Raw genomic sequence first — 20336 nt, 5'->3', positions numbered from 1 at the left:
GGTTATGCACATTTGGCATCTATTTGAGCAATTTCCCTCTGTTTGTTTTTTTTTTTTATATACAGAAAAGTACTGCATGCAAGATTTTTTTTTTTTTTTTTCAGTCTAAAAAAAAAATTGATTTCAAATTGAAATGGCTAAAAAGGATGACAAATGTGCATAATTGATGCACAAGATCATTTTTTTCCCCCCTCTTCTTTAGATGGATCAGAATAAGAATAAATTAAACGGTCATGTGAACTCCTCGAAGTTGACAAAGTGGAATTCGATCCGAATTTTAGGAAAAATTCTATTCGCACCGAATCCAAATTTCCTCTCGCTTCGTGGTAACGAATCACATTTTTTCCTAAAATGGCTGCTACATGTGTGAGGACATGGAGCAAAGAACTCTGGGAACGAGTGATCACCCACAATGCCATGCATGCAGCCAATCAGCAGCCAGCCCTGTGATGTCACAGCTCTATAAATAACCTCAACCATCTTGGATTCAGCCATTTTCCAGTGTACTTAGTGCAGGGAGAGACGTCAGCAGGCGCTAGGGACAGTGGTAGAAAAGACTTTATAACTTTTATTTTGCTGTATAGAAGTTCAGGGAAAGGATAGGGAGGAATTATTCTACAGTATTGAAACAGAACAGTATTACAAGGAAATATTTCTACATCTTATGTGCGGTGCAGTTATATGTTCTAAAGCATTTTTTGGCTTGTATTTAATGGGGAAAAAAAGGGCTTATTAGCCGTCATAGAAACATAGAATGTGTCGGCAGATAAGAACCATTTGGCCCATCTAGTCTGCCCAATATATCTGAATCCTATGAATAGTCCCTGGCTCTATCTTATATGAAGGATAGCCTTATGCCTATCCCATGCATGCTTAAACTCCTCCACTGTATTTGCAGCTACCACTTCTGCAGGAAGGCTATTCCATGCATCCACTACTCTCTCAGTAAAGTAATACTTCCTGATATTACTTTTAAACCTCTGCCCCTCTAATTTAAAACTGTGTCCTCTTGTGGTAGTTTTTCTTCTTTTAAATATTCTCTCCTCTTTTACCGAGTTGATTCCCTTTATGTATTTAAAAGTTTCTATCATATCCCCTCTGTCTCGTCTTTCTTCCAAGCTATACATGTTAGGCCTCTTTCACACTACCGTTTTTTTTTTTCCGTTTTGCGGTCCGTTTTTTGCGTTTCGTATACGGTCCGTATACGGAACCATTCATTTCAATGGTTCCGCAAAAAAACGGAATGTGTTCCGTATGCATTCCGTTTCCGTATTTCCGTTTTTCCGTTCCGTTGAAAAGATGGAACATGTCCTATATTTGGCCGCAAATCACGGTCCGTGGCTCCATTCAAGTCAACGGGTCCGCAAAAAAAACGGAACACATACGGAAATGCATCCGTATGTCTTCCGTATCCGTTCCGTTTTTTGCGGAACCATCTATTGAAAATGTTATGCCCAGCCCAATTTTTTCTATGTAATTACTGTATACTGTATATGCCATACGGAACAACGGAACGGAAACGGAATCACAACTGAAGCAAAAAACGGAACAACGGATCCGTGAAAAACGGAACGCAAAACACTGAATTCAACATACTGTAGTGTGAAAGAGGCCTTAAGGTCCTTTTAACCTTTCCTGGTAAGTTTTATCCTGCAATCCATGTACTAGTTTAGTAGCTCTTCTCTGAACTCTCTCTAGAGTATCAATATCCTTCTGGAGATATGGTCTCCAGTACTGCGCACAATACTCCAAGTGAGGTCTCACTAGTGCTCTGTAGAGCGGCATGAGCACCTCCCTCTTTCTACTGCTTATACCTCTCCCTATACATCCAAGCATTCTGCTAGCATTTCCTGCTGCTCTATGACATTGTCTGCCTACCTTTAAGTCTTCTGAAATAATTACTCCTAAATCCCTTTCCTCAGATACTGAGGTCAGGACTGTGTCAAATATTCTATATTCTGCCCTTCGGTTTTTACGCCCCAGGTGCATTATCTTGCACTTATCCTCATTAAATTTCAGTTGCCAGAGTTCTGACCATTCTTCTAGTTTTCCTAAATCCTTTTCCATTTGGCGTTTTCCTCCAGGAACATCAACCCTGTTACATATCTTTGTGTCATCAGCAAAAAGACAAACCTTACCATCGAGGCCTTTTGCAATATCACTTATGAAGATATTAAACAAAATTGGTCCCAGTACAGATCCCTGTGGAACCCCACTGGTAACATGACCTTGTTTTGAATGTTCTCCATTGACTACAACCCTCTGTCTGTCACTCAGCCACTGCCTAATCCACTCAACAATATGGGAGTCCATGCTCAATGACTGCAGTTTATTGATAAGTCTTCTGTGTGGGACAGTGTCAAAAGCCTTACTAAAGTCTAGATAAGCGATGTCTATTATTTTAGTCACCCAGTCAAAAAAATCTAGAAGATTTGTTTGACATGATCTCTCTGAAGTAAACCCATGTTGTTTTTCATCTTGCAATCCATGGGATTTTAGATGTTCCACAATCCTATCCTTTTAAGGCTACTTTCACACTAGCGTTCGTCGGTCCGCTCGTGAGCTCCGTTTGAAGGGGCTCACGAGCGGACCCGAACGCTTCCGTCCAGCCCTGATGCAGTCTGAATGGATGCGGATCCGCTCAGACTGCATCAGTCTGGCGGCGTTCAGCCTCCGCTCGCCTCCGCACGGACAGGCGGACAGCTGAACGCTGCTTGCAGCGTTCGGGTGTCCGCCTGGCCGTGCGGATCCGTCTAGACTTACAATGTAAGTCAATGGGGACGGATCCGTTTGAAGATGCCACAATATGGCTCAATCTTCAAGCGGATCCGTCCCCCATTGACTTTACATTGAAAGTCTGGACGGATCTGTCCGAGGCTATTTTCACACTTAGCTTTTATATGCCAAAATAATGCAGACGGATCCGTTCTGAACGGAGCCTCCGTCTGCATTATTATGATCGGATCCGTTCAGAACGGATCCGATCGAACGTTAGTGTGAAAGTAGCCTAATAGGGTTTCCATTAATTTGCCTACTATTGATGTCAGGCTTACTGGCCTATAGTTGCTCGATTCCTCCCTACTACCTTTCTTGTGAATGGGCACGACATTTGCCAATTTCCAATCTTCCGGGACGACTCCTGTTACTAATGATTGGTTAAGTGTGGTGAAGTGAGAAAATTACAGCCCTTTTTGTCATGTATTAGTGGCACAAAATGTTTATTTGCCGTTCAGCGGTGCAGTTATATGTTCTAAAGCCCTATTTTGCATATATTAGTGGGAAAGTATTTGCCGTTGTGTGATGAAGTGCGAAAATTACAGCCCTTATTTGGGTGTCTTAATTTCCTTTTTATTTATCTGATCTAACAGTATGTCGGGCAGAGAAGTGCCAGGCCCTGCACAGAGGAGTGACAGAGGCCTAAATGTTTCTCGCACAGGCCGCAGCAGAGTAAGGCCCCATGCACACGGCCGTTGTGTGCGGGCCGTGGAACCGCGGCCTGGATCCCTCCTGAGAGCAGGAGCGCACGGCGTCACTGGTTGCTATGACGCCGTGCGCTCCCTGCTGCCGCCGCAATACAGTAATACACTGGTATGATCTATACCAGTGTATTACTGTACTGTGCCGGCAGCAGGGAGCGCACCGCGTCATAGCAACCAGTGATGCCGTGCGCTCCTGCTCTCAGGAGGGATCCAGGCCGCGGTTCCACGGCCCGCACACTGCCGTGAACGGCCGTGTGCCTGGGGCCTAAGGGGGCGTGCCGCATGGCAGCAGGAGTCGCAGTGAGAGGCCTGAGCTCCCAGTGTCATCTAGCGGTCGTGTCTTGACCAGTAACCCAGTGGTTCTTGAATGGTTGACTATGTCATCTCTATTTTGGATCCACCCCTGTGGTTTTTTGTTTTTGTTTTTTGCATTAGCATTACTGATGGATAACTGACAAAATGCTGACCGAGTGAAGGCTGATACTCAACAGGCAGGATCCGTTTTTGGGGGGTTATTGTTCTGACGGATCAGAGGAAGGGCAAAATAATCGGTGACGTCAACACAAACTTATTGCTGACACCCTCTCCACTCTGTCAGGGGGGCTCTACTTGTATCAGCGTTTAATAGAGCAGGTTCTGTAGACATCTATGTGGAATCAGCTGACAAGGGTGTAAAAGGAGTGCGCTTCTTCTATCGACCAGTAAGGCTAAGTTCATACTAGAGTTATTTGGTCAGTTTTGACCCCATGACTGCCGAAATAAGTGAAATGTGCAGTGATTCTAAGGCTACTTTCACACTTGGGTTTTGTGCGGATCCGTCATGGACGGATCCGTTTAGATAATCCAGCTGTCTGCATCCGTTCAGAACGGATCCGTTTGTATTATCTTTAACATAGCCAAGACGGATCTGTCTTGAACACCATTGAAAGACAGTGGAGGACGCATTCGTTTTCTATTGTCAATGTAAACGGATCCGTCCTGGCACACAATGTAAGTCAATGGGGACGGACCCGTTTGGCAAGCAGCGTTTTGGTGTCCGTCTCCAAAGCGGAATGGTGACTGAACTGATGCATTCTGAGCGGATCCTTTTCCATTCAGAATGCATTAGAATGCAAACTGATCTGTTTTGGTCTGCTTGTGAGAGCCCTGAACGGATCTCCCAAACGGAAAGCCAAAACGCGAGTGTGAAAGTAGCCTAAGGCTAAATGCACACGATCAGGATTGCGTGTGGATTTGCGTGCGGAAAATCTGCACTGTAGGTCATGTACATTGTATTCTATGAGAATTTTAAATTCTCAGTGCACACGATGCAGATTTTTTTTCTGTGCGGATTTTGACCTGCGGGGCGGATTTTAAAATCCGCAGCATGTCAATTTATTTTTATTTTTTTCCTGACCGGATTTTCTTCATTCACTTAGTAAAATCCGCATGCAAATCTGCACTAATTGATGTAGATTGAGCGCACAGATTTGCCTGCGCGCACCTGCGGATTTCAGTGCAGATGCTCCACACATGAAGAGCGACGCCTGTCATCTGCATGTCATACGGACTCACAGTATTGTTTCACTAGCACAGCAGACTCCCTATGCGTGTAACTGCAAGGCACAGGGTTCTACACCACTATAAAGGCTCTCTGCAGCCAGCAAATGGCAGTTTTTTTTTATTCTGATCGAACCAAATTTTTTCAAAGAATTTGGCGAATTGAATTTTGGAAAAATGTGCTCATCTCTAGTGGTAACATCCTTCCGTCATGATAAGCATATGTTGCACTTTTCTGCCCCAATTGTTATTCTTTCCGTATCTTTTTAACTTCCTCTGTTATCTAGCTTCACTTTAGCATAATAAGTCTCCCGGACACATGTTCACTTTTTTGCTGACTGGAAGCTTCCATGTCTGCCCCTCGTGATATAAAGTGTTGTGTAAGTTAGTAACACAGCATTGACCACACATGCACTGCCTTACATATTGCACTATGTATTATGTTGAGTAATTTTGCAGGTACATTGCTTTATGTACAGGTTTCTAATCTTAAAATGTAATCCTCAGTCTATAAACGTTACAGTACAATGTCTATTCAAATCACCTGTCCAATTTTTATTAGCTACAAATGATATGTAAATCAGTGTCTAGAGGTTTTTATAGTGTTTTTACCTGCTGTCTATTTTCCGCAGTGCTTGCTGCTTATTAGCTTACCCCCATTAGGACAGAGCTTTGGCTTGTGATTGCAGTGCCTGTCCCTCGCCCTGAAGCTCTGCCTCTTCTAATTGGCTGAAGCTGCCTAGGGGATAAAGCCCAGCGGGAAATTGGTGTATTTGGAGCAGATGTTACCAAGAGCCAGCTACATTAAACCCCTAGTGACCACCAATAGTCGTTTTTATGGCTGTTTATATGGCTATAGGGGGACTTGGGCTATGCTACAGTTTTATTTTTATTTTTTTGTTCTGGTCTTTTTTTAACGGTGGTATAATCTGTCTTTGCATAAGTCTCCACTCCATGGAAAAGCAGGAGCTCATCAGGCTTATGACAGCCAAGCTTCTTCTCGAATGGGAGTGGGCTGCTGCGTGACCCCTGATGCGTATAATGCAGCAGGCACCCAGCCGCAATGACCGGGATCGAAGTGGTGGGATACATAGATCACATCCTCCTCAAACCGACGCATACAAATATTAGCATATGTCGGGGCCACGTTGGACGCCATGGCCACACCCCCTTGTTGTATATAATAGGTGTCCTGAAACAAAAAGTAATTATGTCTCAGAATGATATTCCAAAGAGACATTGCAAAATCACAAGCCTGTGATGAAAGGGACGACATTTACAACATCCGTAATACAGCCAACATACCCTTGTTGTGATCAATAGTTGTGTACAAAGAAGTAACATCAAGGGACACCAAAACGATAGACCCAACATTTCATAAATAAACACCAATAAATAAATAACAAAGACCGGATAACCAGAATAGCAGGCAAAGTCACAGATAATGAAACCGGATGGAGATCTAAAAACAGTACAAAAATATATAAAGTGCAAAACGCCAAGATACAAAGTACAAGAATCGGATTGATAAGACATCCACAATAACGCTATGACATTAAATACCCGAGTGGTGAACTGGATAACCCCAACGCACGTTTCGCGTTAGCTTCTTCAGGGGGAAAGATATGTGTGACATTTCATAAATCAACTTGTTCCAATTTACGCAAAAATTCTAAAGTGTCTTTTATATATATATATATATATAGAAGATAGAATCCGTTCCTGAAACAATAGGTCGCCCCGGAGGGTCAATTAGTGACTTATGGATTTTTGATAACCTGTAAATAACCGGATGCAAAACAGTAAGATAATCAGCGAGCTATATATCTACAGAGCGGTCTGAAGGCTCATGTTTTGCGTGGCAATCTGAAGGTTTTTTTATGGGGTGTGTATGACAGCAAATTGCCCATTTTGATTTTTTTTTTCTTTTTCTGTTCTGCTGTTCACTGTGCAGGATAAATACTTTTATATTTTAATATTTTTGAAACTTTTTTTTTTTTTTTTTTCTTTTCCAAAATTATTATTTTTTGTCTCCCTAGGGGACTTGAATATACAATTGTGTGATGGCAGTCTATAGCAGAAGCCAACAGCTCCCGCGATCTTGTCGTGGGGGAGTCATTCAGTCACTTTGAGCACAGCCTCCCAGTAATTGACTGATCAGATGTCGGGGTCACAACTGACCAAGGCATTATTGGGGGTTTAAAGTCCATGATCGTCATCGTCGCCAATCACGGAATATGCAACAGAGTGTCTGTTGTGTAAAGCAGCAGGCACTCAGTAACCCCATCATTCTTTTACAATTTTTACTGTTTGTGTTTTAATGGTGCCAAAAAAAAGCCCTCATATTTCAACGGAAAAATAGGTGAGCGAAAAAATTGAAAACCTTGTCAAAAACTGACTTTTGTAACATAGTTTATAAGGGCAAAAAAAGACATTTGACCATCCAGTTCAGCCTGTTATCCTGCAAGTTTATCCAGAGGAAGGCAAAAAAAACTCATGAGGTAGAAGCCAATTCCCCCCCCAAAATAAAATAAAAAAAATTCCTTCCCGACTCCAATCAGGCAATCGGAATAACTCCCTGGATCAACGACCCCTCTCTAGTAGCTATAGCCTGTAATATTACACTCCAGAAATACATCCAGGCCCCTCTTGAATTCCTTTATTGTACTTACCATCACCACCTCCTCAGGCAGAGAGTTCCATATTCTCACTGCTCTTACCGTAAAGAATCCTCTTCTATGTTTGTGTACAAACCTTCTTTCCTCCAGACGCAGTGGATGTCCCCTCGTCACAGTCACAGTCCTGGGATAAATAGAGGATCGGAGAGATCTCTGTACTGACCCCCGATAGATTTATGCTGTAAAATAGTTATTAGATCTCCCCTCAGTTGTCTTTTTTCTAAAGTGAATTCACTTGGGTCCGCAAAAGCACAGATCGGAACCCCATGGAAGCACTACTGATTGCTTCAGTGGTGTTTCTGTTCGTGCCCCCCGCATTGCAAAAAAATAGAACTTGTTCTTTTTTATTTTTATTTTATTTTAACGTTGTGGATGGATCACAGACCCATTCAAGTTGAATGAGTCTTGATCCATCCCGGCCGCCGCATGGACAGATACACAACATTCGTGTGCAAGAGCCCTAAGATTTAGGTTTCGGTGCATGCTTACTTTTGCCTTTTAGCCGACAGGCAGTAACAGCGCCATGCTCTTGTGTATGCTTTTTATTATTTGTAAGGGTACATTCACACGACCGTGTGTATTCCTTTTCCGTTTTGCGGTCTGCAAATAACGGAACCGTGTGTCCGCATTTTGTGGACAAATGACTTCCGTATGTCTTCCGTTTTTTTACGGTCTGCAAAAAATTGAAGGGAAAAAAAAAGCATTTTTAAGGCCTTCAAAAATACGGAAACGGATCCGCAAAAAACAGATGACATACGGAAACCATTCCGTATGTCATCTGCAATTTGCGGATCCATTGACTTGAATGGGGCTGCGGACCGATCTGTGCGGACAATAGTAGGACAAGCTTCATATTTTTGCGGACTAGAAATGCGGAAACACGGATGCGGACAACATACTGAATCACCCATAGAAATGAATGGATCCGCATCTATTCCGCAAAATGCGAAACGGATGCCGATTAAAATTATACGGTCGTGTGAATGTACCCTAAGGGTTATGATAAATGGCTGCTTTCCCTGCTGTATATGTTTACCATATGCTTTCTCTCCTATATGCAAACATAAAAGCTGCTGGGAACTAAACAATATGTCACCCACGTGAGTGCAGCACATCTATAAATAAATGTGCCAATAAGTTCAGCAAGTCTGTGCTCTCCAGTAATTGCCGCATAGTGTGCACAGTCAGAAAAATAAGGTGTTTTTTCCCGTTACTAGGGTACTGCTTTATACTGAAAACTGATTCATTTTGGATGAAAATATTAACGTTTCTATTCCCGAGTGTAAGAACATAGCATTATATTTACGGTGCCACAACTGCAGCATTTTTTTTTTTGTAAGGCTTCGTTTACATCACCGTTCAGCCTTTCCATTCTCCTGCTCCGTTTAGGGGAAGGAAAACAAAGGACGGAGACGGCACATAACTGAGCCAAACGGAGCCTACGGGCCCCATAGACTATAACGCTCAGAAGATGATTTTGGAGCTGAGACAAAAGTTGTGCACGGAGGACTTTTGTCTGCGCTTCAAAAATCTTCTTCTGAGTGGAAACATAACGGACCCCATTATAGTCTATGAGGTCCTAAGGGCTCCGTTATGCGCTGAATCCGTCCTTTCCGTTTTCCTGCCCCTAAACGGAGCAGGAGAACGGAAAGGCTGAATGGTGTTGTGAATTAAGTCTAGACTGTATTAGTAGTGTTAATAATAATTTTTATAATGTTACACCTTTTTGCTTTAATGTATACATAGCCGTTATTAAATTATGTAAATAGCGATGGACCACACTTAAAACACCATACTAATACATATCATTTATTTATTTATTTCTTGCCATAGGACCTTAGTTTGCCAAATGGTACTCCTGCGGACACCTCAAGCCCAGCTTCTTCATCCTCCCTTCTTAACAGGCTGCAGCTAGATGATGACATGGACGGCGAGACAAGGGACCTATTTGTTACAGTTGATGACCCAAAGAAACACGTGTGCACTATGGAAACCTATATAACCTACCGGGTTATGACCAAGGTAAACCACGGAATAAGTGTATTAGTATTGTTCCTCACTTTGCTCTCTTCAGGTTTATTACATTTTTCATAGGTGCTGAAAAATAAAGTTCTGTTTTCCCTGAGAATTTTGTACTGTAGTTATTAAATGGAACCTGGCATTTTTGCTGCTCAATATGCGGTAATGTCAGGCCCGCAGATTGCAGACCTTTTTTCTGTAATGTGTGTGTATTATGGACCAACTCATATTTGTTTTGGTGCACCTCCAGTGCGATGAAGCAGGATCCATAGTATTCTTCATATGGGGGCTCACCCCGCCTATCCGCTGACTACTGACCTCTATCTCTCTACGCAAGGTAATAGGGCTGTCAATTAGTGGTAGGAGGGCAGGGGTGCTCACATGTCCTGACAGGTTTCCATTAACCCCTTCAGGACCCTGCCATTTTTCACCTTAGTCTATGGACACCTTTGTGCACTAAAAATCAATAACCCCATATTTTACCGTTGGGCCTCTTTCACACGAACGTATTGGTTCCGTTCCGTGCAACGTTCGTCAACTTGAATGGGTCCGTGATCTGTCCGTTCTATTTTTTTTTTTTTTTTTTTTTTTTGCAGAACGGAAGCACAGATCGGAACCCCACGTAAGCACTCCGTAGTGCCTCCGTGGGGTTCCATTCCGTGCTTCCGCACCGCATCTCTGGATTCACTTGAATGGGTCCGCATCCGTGATGCGGAATGCACACAACCGGTTACCCGTGTATTGCGGAACCGCCGTATGTGACCCACAATACTGCCACGGGGGCACTACGGCTGTATGAAAGAGGTCTAATGCAGCACATAATATAATTGCACTTGTTTGTTTATTGGTATCCGCTTTGCTTTAACTGCACTCAGAAATACTTAGTGCTGTCATCTCCTGTGAGAATCTGTGGGTGTTCCTGTGGATTTCACATGCACCAGCACAGCCCAGCATCAGCAGGAGAAGTAAGCATTTGCACTTGATTGTAAGTTACCCATGTGACAACCCCTTGTGTAACAGGGATGATATTCAAGAAAGAGATGCATTAAAGGGGTTGTGCACCTTTTGGCAACACCCTACCCCTGTGCTGTACTGTGAAGGGATGCATACTTACCTGCTTCCCATTGCTGGCTACCAGCTCCTTCCCTCCCCGGTCTCTGCTGCTACGCTGAGCCCTGTGGACGTAAACTTCATGTTTGACACCACTGCAGCCGATCGCTGGCCACAGTGGTGAATTGCTCCCTTTGCGTCATGACAAAAAGTCATGTGGCGCAAGAGGAGCAGGTCTGTGAACGAGCTGGGAAACGGGTAAGTATGTTTTCCTCCTCAGGTCTGACAAAACACCCAAAAGTTGCACATCTCCTTTAAAACATCTCACTGGAGTCATCCTACACCTTTATTTAACAGCTGGCTGCACTTTGCGTTGCAATAATCCTTGGTTTTATGGTTAAACCTGAGATGCAGGGAGTCATATTTAAACAGTATAATGGGATTCTCAATAAAGAAAACAAAGTACAACACTAATCATGATATTCATGAGGTCCCTGCCTCCCCCTATATCTAAAGCATGTTTAAACATTCTTAAGTGTAACAGTCTTTAAAGGGGTTTTGCCATCTCCGACAATGAGGTTACACCGTTAGGATATGCCCCTATTGTCTGATGGGTGCGGGTCCCACAAATGGTAGGGGTTATTTAATATATTTTTATTTTACGGTTTCTAACTTGTATTGGTTAACCCCATCACTTGCAGGGGCTACCTGTTTAATCCAGCTGTTACTGCTCAGATTAGAGAGAACTCTATTCCCAGCAGTTTAACCCCTCCGATGCAGCAGTTAATACCAACTGTGGCTTCTGAGAGGTTAGACAGAGGGAGCAACCTGATAATGCAGTCATGGGGTGCTGAGTAGTTTTGATGGCAGCCAGGGGCCTTCTCGACCTACCCTGTCCCTGATGATATTACATCTGGTCTTTTTCTCTACTAAGGAGGCCCCAAACAGAGCCTCAGACACAGAGGTGAGCATGTCATAACTGAGGCAAATAAAATATCACTTACTACAGCCAAGGGACAGACTATGTCACTGGAAAGATTGAAAAAAAAAAAACTTTTTGAATTCCAATTAACTTGTTTTTAAAGCTCTCAGAAGAGATATGCAGACATAAGTTGTTTTTTTTTTTTTTTTTTTTTTTTTCTCATTTACTATTATTTGTAAAAAGGAAGATGCATATCTTATTAGGGTCCATTCACACGTCCGTGTGTGTTTTGCGGATCCACGCATCCGTGGATCCGCAAAACGCGGACATCGCCAGCATTCTCATAGAAAATGCCTTTTCTTGTCCGCAATCGCGGATAAGAATAGGACATGTCTTATTTTTTTTCAGGATCGGAATGGCGGACCCGGAAGTGCGGATCCGCGATTCCGAATCCGGGGCAGCTCATCTTGCTGCCCGATAGAAATGAATGGGTCTGCAATTCCGTTGCGGACGTGTGAATAAACCCTTATTGTGATGGCAGTGAGATTAGAGAAGGTGGTAATGACCACACCAGTCAAACGTAATTAGGCTCTTTCAACTGGATAACCACTGCGATAAAGGAAACCACCTAGTATTCCACTTAAAATAAATCTGCTCAATTTATATATTTTTATTTTATTTCTATTTTTTTACAGACCACAAGATCAGAATTTGACCTCCCTGAGTATTCCATACGAAGAAGGTACCAGGATTTTGATTGGTTACGGAATAAACTTGAAGAAACCCAGCCCACTCACTTCATTCCCGTAGGTAGTATTCTGCTGCTGACAGGATTAGATACAGAAGTCTTTAAAGAGCCTCTGTCAGCATGATCAACCCTAATAAACCAAGCATTCTGCCTTGTAGGGTTGTTTGTGCTGATTAAAACAATACTTTTCTTTTGTCTGTATGTTAAGCTAGTTTCACACTAGCGGCAGAGGAGTCCGGCAGGCTTTTCCGGCGGGTGAACAGCCTGTTGGATCCGTCCTGCTGCTAGTTCACGTGTGCCCCCGGACTGCCGCTCCGTCCCCATTGACTATAATGGGGACAGAGTTTCGATGGCAGCGCACAGCGAGAGGCAGCCGGACTAAAATTACTGTGTGTCGTACTTTTAGTCCGGCTGCCTCTCGCCGTGCTGCCGCCGGAACTCTGCCCCCGCCCCCTTTATAGTCAATGGGGACGGAGCGGCAGTCCGGGGGCACACGTGAACTAGCGGCAGGACGGATCCGACAGGCTGTTCACCCGCCGGAACAGCCTGCCGGACTCCCCTGCCGCTAATGTTTAAGTGCCCTTAAACAGCTGCACAGACCTACATTTTTATTCATATCCAAGAGATCACATTCAAGCACCAGTGGGCTGGAGTGAGTCCTTGGAGCACTGCTTTTATAACACCCCTGTGCTCTAAACACGCTCCCTCCCCTTAATTGACAGGGCTAGACCAAGCACAGTGAGGGCAGAAGCAGCAGATGGAGTCATGCTTCTCATATCTATGACACTCAGCTCTGGCTCAAACTTTGCCTTCACATTGAGAAACAAATCTTGACATATAAAAAGTAAGTGAAGAAAAAAAATATATATATTATGATCATACTAAGACACAGCTCTGGGATCAATTTTATTTCTTTAATAATACTCCTACATAATACTCTCTATATCAAGTTCAATATTTGTTTCTCAGTGTAAAGGCAAAGTTTGAGCCAGAGGTGAGGGTCAAAGATACGAGAAGCATAATTGCATCTGCTGCTTCTGCCCTCACCATGTTTAATGTCTTTACTTGTCAATCAAGGGAAGGGGAGAGTGTGCAGAGCAGAGGAGTGTTACAAAGGCAGTGTTCCAAGGACTCAGTCTGGCCCCCTAGTGCTCAAACTTGATAAATTACATATGAATAAAAATGTAGATATATCTGCAGCTGTTTAGCATACAGACAAAAGAAAGCTGTGGCATACACTGTTAGGGGACGGGAAAGTACTGCATGCTCAGTCTAAGGGCTCGTTCACATGAACGTACAGTTGCACAAATTTGGAATGATAAGGATTTCTGCAGTCATAAAATGTGATCTGATCTTCATCTAAGTCACAACAATAGACAATCAGTCTGCTTAAACTAATAACACACAAATAATTAAATGCTACCATGTTTTTATTGTAAACATTCACAGTGCAGGTGGAAAAAGTATGTGAACCCTTGGATTTAATAACTGGTTGAACCTCCTTTGGCAGCAATAACTTCAACCAAACTTTTCCTGTAGTTGCAGATCAGACATGCACAACGGTCAGGAGTAATTCTTGACCATTCCTCTTTACAGAACTGTTTCAGTTCAGCAATATTTTTGGGATGTCTGGTGTGAAATCGCTTTCTTGAGGTCATGCCACAGCATCTCAATCGGGTTGAGGTCAGGACTCTGACTGGGCCACTCCAGAAGGCGTATTTTCTTCTGTTTAAGCCATTCTGTTGTTGATTTACTTCTATGCTTTGGGTCGTTGTCCTGTTGCAACACCCATTTTCTGTTGAGCTTCAGCTGGTGGACAGGTGGCCTTAAGTTCTCCTGCAAAATGTCTTGATAAACTTGGGAATTCATTTTTCCTTCGATGATAGCAATCCATCCAGGCCCTGATGCAGCAAAGCAGCCCTAAACCATGATGCCCCCACCACCATACTTCACAGTTGGGATGAGGTTTTGATGTTGGTGTGCTGTGCCTCTTTTTCTCCACACATAGTGTTGTGTGTTTCTTCCAAACAACTCGGCTTTGGTTTCATCTGTCCACAGAATATTTTGCCAGTACTGCTGTGGAACATCCAGGTGCTCTTGTGCAAACTGTAAACGTGCAGCAATGTTTTTTTTGGACAGCAGTGGCTTCCTCTGTGGTATACTCCCATGAAATCCATTCTTGTTTAGTGTTTTACGTATCGTAGATTCGCTAACAGGGATGTTAGCATATGCCAGAGACTATTGTAAGTCTTTAGCTGACACTCTAGGATTCTTCTTCACCTCATTGAGCAGTCTGTGCTGTGCTCTTGCAGTCATCTTTACAGGACGGCCACTTCTAGGGAGAGTAGCAGCAGTGCTGAACTTTCTCCATTTATAGATAATTTGTCTTACCGTGGACTGATGAACAGCAAGGCTTTTGGAGATACTTTTATAACCCTTTCCAGCTTTATGCAAGTCAACAATTCTTAATCGTAGGTCTTCTGAGAGCTCTTTTGTGCGAGGCATCATTCACATCAGGCAATGCTTCTTGTGAAAAGTGGTGTCCGCCTGGCGATGCAGAGCCAAACGGATCCGTCCCCATTGACTTACATTGTAAGTCAGGACGGATCCGTTTGACTTACACTTAGACAGTTTTTTTTGACAGAGTAATGCAGACGGATCCGTTCTGAACGGATACCAGCGTTTGCATTATAGGTGCAGATCCGTCTGTGCAGATACCAGACGGATCCGCACCTAAACGCAGGTGTGAAAGTAGCCTAAGATGAAGATCAGATCACATTTTATGACCAATTTGTGCAGAAATCCATATCATTCCAAAGGGTTCACATACTTTTTCTTGCAACTGTATTTTGTGTTCCGTATACGGGACGTTTTCTGCGTTCCTCATACGGTCCGTATACAGAACCATTCATTTCAATGCTGTCCGCATCCGTTGCTCTGTCCCCGCAAAAATCATGAGTCCTGTCCTATTCTTGTCCGTTTTGTGGACAAGAATAGGCATTTCTAAAATGGGCCTCCTGTTCTGTTCCGCAAATTGCGGAAGGCACACGGGCGGCATTTGTTTTCTGCGGATCCGCAATTTGCAGACCGCAAAAAAAAGGCACGGTCGTGTGAACAAGCCCTAATTCAGTTGAACGATAGGTCATCAATATTTTAAAGGGGTTGTCCAATCCCTCTCCCCTCCAAGTAATTTTATTAATGGCCCTAATTCAGCAGCTCCCTGTTTTAGTGCCAAAGGTCTCGTCTCCGCTGCTTCTGGTCCCTGTGGCAGTGAATGAATGCACCAGTGCACGTGATGACAAACGGTATGTCAAACTTCAGTCTACAGGGGACTGGAGGCAGCTGGGTTGTTGCTGGAACGGAGCTTCTGTGAATAGGTTAGTGTCTTATTTTTTGTTTGTTGCTTTATGCGAATGACTTTAAGGTATTGGACAACCCCTTTAAATCCCAGAAATCCATTTTAAACAGTCATTCCCCTATAAAATACTAATAGTTGTGCAGTAGCCAGTATTCTAGCAATCTGGAACAGCTGCATGAATGATTCAGGAGCGGTGCAGAAAACTGCATCTTGCCCCTTTTCAAGTGATTGGGACTTAATTTCAGGACATTCAGAGCGCCTGGACAGTGGTGGTGCTATGCCGGAGAAACATCATTTCTGCACTCAGTGGGAATATGCTGGAAGTTGCTTACATTGGGACATAAACTTGCTTTATGCTTACTCAATAAAAACCTGTGCATATTTCTATTACTAGGCCTTTTTACTGATATATTTGAGTTTTTAGGCCTTTTAATTGTCATAATGATTTTAAGGCCTCATTTAAACTTTATGGTGGTTCATAGTCTGTAAAACAGTTTGCCATACCCAGATATGGTTTGTGTTTTCTTTTCAGCCTCTTCCAGAGAAATTTGTTGTTAAAGGTGTTGTAGATCGTTTTTCAGAAGAGTTTGTGGAAACCAGGAGAAGGGCTTTGGACAAGTTCCTCAAAAGGATTGCAGACCATCCAGTACTCTCCTTCAATGAACACTTCAATGTTTTTCTTACTTCTAAGGTTAGCTTTTTCAAAAAAGAACAATTTTGTTGCTAGTCATGAAAATTCTCCACGGTTTTATTCACACTTTGTGATTTGAATCTGTTTTATTGCAGTTTTTCTGTGATTTTTGTAGATCCATGGCAAAGACTCCAGTAACTATGCTTTAAAAAAAATAAAAATAATAATGACATATCAAAGTTTTTGATCTGTGTTGAGACCCCGACTGATAAGGAGAACAAAGCGCTTACACAGAGCCCTGTCTCTCCTCGTTGCTGAAGACGGACTCAGAAATTGTATGCGCCTGTCTCCGGTTCATCTTCAGCAACGTTCAGTGTGGATCTCAGCACTCAGACTCCTTGGTTCTAAGGAGACAATTGTATACCACCCTTCCAAAAGACAGCCTCATCCCCAGTGAACATGCACCTGTTCTGTATAGATGGAGGTTGGGCTTTTAGAATGATTTGCTCTTATGGTTCCTCCCAAGAATCCCCAGTCTGACACTGACCCATATAATTGAATAAGCTACATGTTTGTAAGCCCTCGTGTGCAGTTTCCACTCTCCTTCTGTACCAGTTTGTAATTTGTCGTGTTTGTGCTTATTGCAATTGTCTGTATTATGTATGTATACCCCTCTTCATATGTACAGCGCTATGGAATGAATGGTGCTTTAATAATAAATAATAATGTCTTTTTTATCTGTAAACTTTTTTTTTTCATTTTTACTATTTTTTTTCTCCCCAGCCATAACTTTTTACTCTTCTGTTCATAGTTATTTGAGGCCTTTTTTCTTTTGTAGGGCAAGTTGTATTTTTTCATGGTGCCAATTAATTTACCATTTGTACCCTTGCTCAGTGAGTAGCATGCCCCTCTGAAGTTTGTAAATCGTCCACAATATTCCCTAAGGACCCTACATATGGGCAATATGCTCATATTTGTCACCCTGGACCTCCTGCTCCAGTCATACATACATTTGGTAAAGTGTGCTTGGAAGAAAACCTCCAATCTTGCCAGTCATTATCCCAGTTACAACAGTAAACAGTAATAGGAAATTAGAGCACTTGTCAGGATTATGGGGGAGATTTATCAAATTGGTGTAAAGTAGAACTACAGATCGTCGCACGCTGTTAAACCTCAAAGCTCTTTTCTTTCTGAAACTGCCATGCCCTCTCCACTTTGACAGGGCCAGGTGTGATGATATTTTCATTGCCTGGCCATGTCAAAGTGCAGAGGGTGCAGCAGTTGTAGAGAAAGCAGAGCCTCTAGGTGTAACAGTAACGCCCCCGTTGCTCCTAAAGGCTCATTTTCATATATTAAAACTTTTATTTTTTTTCTCAGCAATGCAGGCACATATGAACATGGAACGAACACAGATGCCTTCAGCTGCCAAGCGCACTAAGGTCATAGAAAGGATAGCCTGAGTGAATACTTTTCTGTAACATGATTGCACTATTTTACAAGCTGAGATGATGTACCATTTTATCGCTCGAGTTAAATGCTTGAAAGTAAGTCTTTAGTAAACCCAGTTTAATTTTGGGCCCCTCTAGGATCTGAACAGCCACAAAAAGCAGGGTGCCACTTTGCTTTCCAAGATGGGGGAGTCTGTACGATATGTGACAAGTGGTTACAAACTGAAAAATCGACCTATGGAATTTTCAGCAATTACAGAGTATTTGGACACATTTGCACTAAAACTTGGAACCATTGACAGGATAGCACAACGCATTATCAAGGAGGAAGTAGGTATGTTCTTTTCTTTTATCTGTGATCTAAGTAATCTTATTTTCTTAATTGATGATTTTGTTTTAGGCTACTTTCACACTCGCGTTTTTGATGGATCCGTCATGGATCTGCAAAAACGGATCCGTTACAATAATACAACCGCATGCATCTGTCATGAACGAATCTGTTTGTATTATCTGTAACATAGCCAAGACAGATCCCTCATTAAATCCATTGAAGGTCAATGGGAGACGGATCAGTTTTCTATTGTCAGAGAAAACATATCCATCCCTATTGACTTGCATTGTGTGCTAGGACGGAACCGTTTGGCTCAGTTTCGTCAAGCGGACAGCAAGACGCTGCAGGCAGCGTTTTGGTGCACGCCTCCAGAGCGGAGTGAAGACTGATAGGAGGCAAACTGATGCATTCTGAGCGGATCCTTTTCCATTCAGAATGCATTAGGGCAAAACTGATCCGTTTTTTTTATAGCTTGTGAGAGCCTTGAACGGATCTCGCAAACGGAAAGCCAAAACGCGAGTGTTAAAGTAGCCTTATATGGATAAAACTAACTCTGAACATACAGCTTATTGCAACTTATACTTAAAGCGGGTTTAGACACTCCAATCCAGCCAATTGTTGGGAATGAAGCGTTCCTTCCCGACAGTCTGCTGCTCGTTCAGTGAAGGTGAAGGTCTTCTTTGAGAGCTTTGTCGAGCTTTATAAAAAAAAAAAAAAAAAAAAAAATTGGCATTGTAAATCTGATGGTCAGATATACATATATATATATATATATATATATATATATATATATATATATATATATATATATATATGCGCTAAGCAAGTGTTAGGCAAAAAAAAAGTTTGTGTGTGTATATGTCTGTGTGTATGTATTAATATAAATATATATAATATTATATATATTCCTTAGTTCTGTTCTGGCCCTTTGTTGACCTGCAGTTGCAGAGCTGTGGGGTGTGTAACAACAATCTCTGAGGTTTTTCTCATGAATATTTGTGGGTGTCTACAAAGACTGCCTTTCCCCTCCGCCTGCTTTGCTAAGGGAGTAAAAAAAATACCAGCTGTTACAGTACAGGGTCATTGCTGATGCACACAGGATCTTCCCCCTACCTGTTCTTGTGCAATGTTCTGCAGACACTTCCTCACAGCCCACAGAACAGTACAGAGTCTATGTCAGCTCTGTGTTTGCAGGGTGAGGGGAGGGAAGATTCTGAGCACAGCATTTGCCTCCTCAGTGCTTGGAGAAGCAGAAACCCTGTAGCTGCTCAGTACCTGAGGCAGAGCCTCCAGACCTGAGTCTGTGCTGCTGATAGTAGAATGCGTTAAACTTTTCTGAAGAATCCAGTGGGAGGGTAGACACAGGGCAGACAACTTAGCCAACATATCGGGCAGTGCATGGGGCTTGGCCTGTCTCTCCAACCAGCACAGTCTTCACAGTGACGCTCGGTGCACAGAGGCAGTGAATTGAAAATCTTTTACATTTGCTTAGATAGAAACATCCAAAGAACAAAAAAATTACTTGGACAACCCCTTGAAGGCCCTCATACACATTATTGTATATTCTGTCAGACCCACTGGGGACAGTGGTTTGGGCTTGCAGTTTAATGTGTATGAGGAGCTTCTGACTGTCTGTCTGGATTTTTCTTTTGCCTGATCCTTTTTGTTCTTCTAAGAGAAAAGGTTCTGCCAGGTCTCTTTCCCGATCAGCAACACATACTGTACACAGTCAGTCAGCATCTGGGTTGTTTTTAGGTTTTATTTTAGAATATTTGTGCAACTGGAAAAAGATCTGGCTTATTGAATATACTCTTCCAACATTTACATTCCTTTTGCCCAATTTACAATATACTGGCTAGAATATTATTTTACAAAAGGACACCTTTTTTTCCAATCTATAGTGTAGTGTGCTGCAGATTTTCAGTGTGGAACCTGCACTGAAAATCCACCTACTGTAAAAATGCATCCTTACTACTTTGTGATCCTTTTAAAGTATTACTATTTGGTTTCAGTATGCTCTTCGTCTCAGGATTGTGAGCCCACATGTTTTTTTTTTGTGGTGATAACCTACCCTGTGTACACTGGCAAACATGTAGGGCATGTTGGCTTATGTTTTTTATTGGTTGCAGAATG

At 42.6% G+C, this 20336-nt stretch overlaps 1 protein-coding gene across 2 annotated transcripts in view; it reads left to right on the top strand.

Moving 5' to 3' along the window:
- Positions 1-20336, top strand: part of SNX30 (sorting nexin family member 30) — a 57206-nt gene that overhangs the window by 24259 nt on the left and 12611 nt on the right. For both annotated transcript variants that reach the window (XM_044285941.1, XM_044285949.1), the window contains exons 2-5: positions 9530-9718; positions 12383-12493; positions 16326-16484; positions 18011-18206. In XM_044285941.1, coding sequence (XP_044141876.1) covers positions 9530-9718; positions 12383-12493; positions 16326-16484; positions 18011-18206 — 655 coding nt within the window. The remainder of the gene's footprint in view (positions 1-9529; positions 9719-12382; positions 12494-16325; positions 16485-18010; positions 18207-20336) is intronic.

This window comes from Bufo gargarizans, chromosome 1 (assembly GCF_014858855.1).
Source record: "Bufo gargarizans isolate SCDJY-AF-19 chromosome 1, ASM1485885v1, whole genome shotgun sequence".
Lineage (NCBI taxonomy): Eukaryota > Metazoa > Chordata > Amphibia > Anura > Bufonidae > Bufo > Bufo gargarizans.
Note: the sequence above shows the minus strand (reverse complement) of the source record. Positions and strands in the feature narration are given on the sequence as shown.